This window comes from Physeter macrocephalus, chromosome 15 (assembly GCF_002837175.3).
Source record: "Physeter macrocephalus isolate SW-GA chromosome 15, ASM283717v5, whole genome shotgun sequence".
Taxonomy (NCBI): domain Eukaryota; kingdom Metazoa; phylum Chordata; class Mammalia; order Artiodactyla; family Physeteridae; genus Physeter; species Physeter macrocephalus.
Window position 1 is genome coordinate 79704739 of NC_041228.1, and position 4214 is coordinate 79708952.

At 43.0% G+C, this 4214-nt stretch overlaps 1 protein-coding gene across 2 annotated transcripts in view; it reads right to left on the reverse strand.

Annotated features, from left to right (window-relative positions):
• SNTG1 (syntrophin gamma 1) overlaps positions 1 to 4214 on the reverse strand; it is a 191938-nt gene that overhangs the window by 145544 nt on the left and 42180 nt on the right. For both annotated transcript variants that reach the window (XM_024127073.2, XM_024127072.2), the window contains exons 4-6: positions 1449 to 1506; positions 589 to 632; positions 454 to 495 (exon numbers count right to left, since the gene is read on the reverse strand). In XM_024127073.2, the coding sequence (XP_023982841.1) occupies positions 454 to 495; positions 589 to 632; positions 1449 to 1506 (144 nt within the window). The remainder of the gene's footprint in view (positions 1 to 453; positions 496 to 588; positions 633 to 1448; positions 1507 to 4214) is intronic.

The window sequence follows — 4214 nt, forward strand, 5'->3', positions numbered from 1 at the left end:
ACAGACACAGACACACACAGACACACACACACACACACACACACACACACACACACACACAGGGTCTTTACATGCTCTTCCCATTGCCCCAGCTACTAGATGAAATTTTACAAACATAAATTTTTTTGTGTATAAGCTTCTAAACATTTGCAAAGATTTAGAGATATATTTCACCTAGAGATCCACTTAGTGGACATGGACTAGCAGGAATTAACCGAAAAACTGGAAAACATAGCCAACGGCCCTCCGTAAGTATTTCTTTGAATTACATTTTGTTCTTAGTGGTACTCACTAATCTGTTTCTAATATACAAAAAAAAAAAAAAAAAAAAAAAACAAACAAAACACCAAGTAAGAGATTATCCAAAAGTCTGATAGCACACTGGACCAGCCCTAAATCCTCATTTGCACATGGGGAAAATTATGATATTAGGAAAAAGTAAAGAAAACTCACCACTTCTTCATGTCTGCATTTTCTCACATTAATCCCATTTATCTACAATGGAAAGAGAGACACAGCTTCACGTGGTGTCTTGTGAATTGACTTTATGTTTTGGTTGCACATGGAAAATCATGGTAAGGTGAATACCTGCAGAATTGCGTCCCCAATAAAGAGCAGTCCTGAGAGCTCAGCTGTGAATGGAGAAGGACAATTGATTACGCATCGTCTACTCTCTTCACACAGATGAAAGAGTTTTTAATTAAAGTCAAAACTGATAAAAGGAAAAAAATGAAATGTTTTATATGGGTAGCATCTTAAAAGATCCACAGGTAATAGAAATGCAAAAACAATCACATGATTCAACTCCTATGATTGAAACATGAGCTGAATTGAAACACATGCTGTGATAGTTCCATTTCATTCTATCATTTCAGATCTTAGTTGCCAGAAATTGGCCACGCTTCTGGGTGGAGGACTAAATGTGCTCATGTTCTTATGAGAGCATTAAGGCATCTATGAAAACGTTTAGAACTAGACATTCACTCCATCGGCAATGGAATCAGCTCCCCGTTTCTTTGTAAACACTAGGCTGTCTCAGTGATCTCGGTCACTGTAACAGTTGGTTTATATCTTCAGAGTTTCTCCTGGATGAAATTTCACATGAAGGGCTGAGTTAAATTGCATATGAAAACTGAAAACATATATAAATAACTGGAGTTGCCTGTAACTGACGTGACTTATAAGCAGCAGACCCGTCTCTATGCTTGCTTGTTAATGAGACACTGTGCGGTCACATGCACTCTCTGGCTCACACACAGCCGCCTGCTCTACCGCCTTCCCTCCCTGCCCGCCGGGCGGGGAAAGGACTTGGACTCGGCAGTCAGAACCGTCACGTGCTGCCTGGTCACGGGAACCCGGCTGGTCAGTCCCACACGAATTTATGATTCTAACTATTGTCTTGCTCCTCAGTGACAGTGACTCACAGGACAGCCCTCTTAACACTTTACCTCTTTGCTCCTTGGAGATTTTTGAAATGACAACTGGAATGTTATGTTCCGCTCCCCCCTGAAAAGAGAAAATCATATATCGTGCTTTTTCATCTCAAAAATTAAATACACGGCCTTTAGTTAGGAAACTATACAAGTTATGAACAGCATGTGAATGGACACCAAATAGAATTAAAATAGACCCCTGGGATCTTTCTATCAAATAGATTGTCCTCCCAAGAAACTTATCTGTTTAGAATTTCTCTATGACATGCAATAATTAATAGCAGCTGACTTTGAAAATTTCAATTTTTTAAATTAAGATTGGTGATTCCTTAAGAAGGCATTTCCTCCAATGTGTAGCAGTGCTGCCCATTGCAGAAATTCTTACTTAGGGTTCCAAACAGTAGATAATTATGTATTCCCATTTTCTGGCTAAGTTGTTCTATGCTGGGGACCAAGCAAGGGCCCCTTTGGATGCTGCATGGCTGGAGAGACTACATACACAAATTGGTACGAAAAACCAGACTGTGTATCTGCCTGATGGGGAAGGGGTCATTATATTCCTCTTTGTGCGAAAGTGCATACTAAACAATTAACAGGATACAGTAAACTGACAAGACTATTGCAACAGTGCTTTGTCTAATTGACCAAATAAGATAGAAAAAATAAAGAAAAATAAGTAAGCTAAACTTATGTGGACGGAAATAAAATAAATCCCTGAAGTAACTGCATAAAATTATGTTTTTTATATAACAGATTTGAGAAGGTTGAAAGCAATAGCTGAAAAATCAAATAAGTGCATTAAAGAATAAGATTTCATGTAGAAAACAAGTACAGCACTTTTAACATGGGTAGTTGAAAAGATAATCTAAATTTCCATTGGGGTTTCTGTAGCTTCAGAATAAGTAAACCTCCTAAGCCTTTTTTCCTCCAAGGACAAAAATTATTTTAGAACAGACATTTTTTTCCCATGAGTGTCCATTTTTAGCACTGAGTTGTCAATATATTTAAATATAAGATAGGCAGTAGTTGTAGAGAACAGTAGTGGCTTTCAAGCTTTTCTTGGCAAGTAGTCCTTTCTGCTTCTGGGATATTAAGAAGAGAGGTGATAAATAAAATACTGAAAGCTGTCTTACCCAGGGTGAAATTCAAACCCACCCCTGAATCCCCTGTTCTCACCATTTCCCGCCAACCTGCCATTCACCCACCCACCCTCACTAAGTCTGTGCAGAAGGTCTCTGGCATAAGCTTCCTTGGCTTCTGACTCTGCTCTTGCATTTTGTGTTTGTGTCCACAACGAGCCCTGATTCTGTCCAAGACAATCTCTCATCTGATCAGAGCACAGGATTGGGACTGAGGGTGCAGTACAAAAGGGGTGCTTCATAAGCACAGTAAACCCGGAACCTTTCATGGTAAACGTGGCCCTTCAGGTTTACCAGTTAGGGTTCCAAGTTCCCAATCCCTGCATTCTGTTCTGTCTTTCCCCATTATACTTATTAGCTTCTTACCTACTACAATCTTACACATTTCCTACATATATTATTTGTTTTCTTTCTCCTAACCACAAAGCAAGTTCTACAAGACCAATAGATTTATTTATTTATTTAGGTTATTTGTTTCCTACATTGATGTAATGTCAGTGCCTGGAATAATGATTCTTTTTTAAGCTTTGAAATGTTTGTTGAGTGAATGAATAAATGAAGTCTAAAAATTTTCCAGACCTAAAATTGTTCATTCTTTTTTTTTAAAACAATTTTTAAAAGATTTTTATGATGTGGACCATTTTTAAAGTCTTTATTGAATTTGTTACAATACTGCTTCTGTTTTAGGTTTTGGGATTTGGGCCCCGAGGCATGTGGGATCTTAACTCCCTGACTAGGGATTGAACCTGCACCCCCTGCATTGGAAGGCAAATCTTAACCACTGGACCACCAGGGAAGTCCTGTAAAATTGTTCATTCTTTAAAGTGCTTTGCAGAGGGAGACCTTCAAGCCCACAGAGGAGTGAGACATGGAGATGACCTTCCTCCCCACAGATACATCAGAAATACATCTACATGTGGAACGGCTCCTACAGAACACCCACTGAACACTGGCAGAAGACCTCAGACCTCCCAAAAGGCAAGAAACTCCCCACGTACCTGGGGAGGGCAAAAGAAAAAAGAAAAAACAGAGACAAAAGAGTAGGGACGGGCCCTGCACCAGTGGGAGGGAGCCGTGGAGGAGGAAAGGTTTCCACACACTAGGAGCCCCTTCGCCGGCGGAGACTGCGGGTGGCGGAGGGGGGAAGCTTCGGAGCCGCGGAGGAGAGCGCAGTAACAGGGTGCGGAGGGCAAAGCGGAGAGGTCCCCGCACAGAGGATCGGTGCCGACCGGCACTCACCAGTCCGAGAGGCTCGTCTGCTCACCCGCCGGGACGGGCGGGGCCGGGAGCTGAGGCTCGGGCTTCGGTCGGATCCCAGGGAGAGGACTGGGGTTGGCGGCGTGAACACAGCCTGAAGGGGGCTAGTGCGCCACGGCTGGCCGGGAGGGAGTCCGGGAAAAGTCTGGGGCTGCCGAAGAGGCAAGAGACCATCGTTTTGGGGTATGTAGGGAGAGGGGATTCAGAGCACTGCGTAAACAAGTTCCAGAGACGGGCACGAGCCACAGCTGTCAGCGAAGATGACAGAGACGGGCATGAAATGCTAAGGCCGCTGCTGCCGCCACCAAGAGGCCTGTGTGCGAGCACAGGTCACATCCACACCTCCCCTCCCGGGAGCCTGTGCAGCCCGCCACTGCCAGGGTCC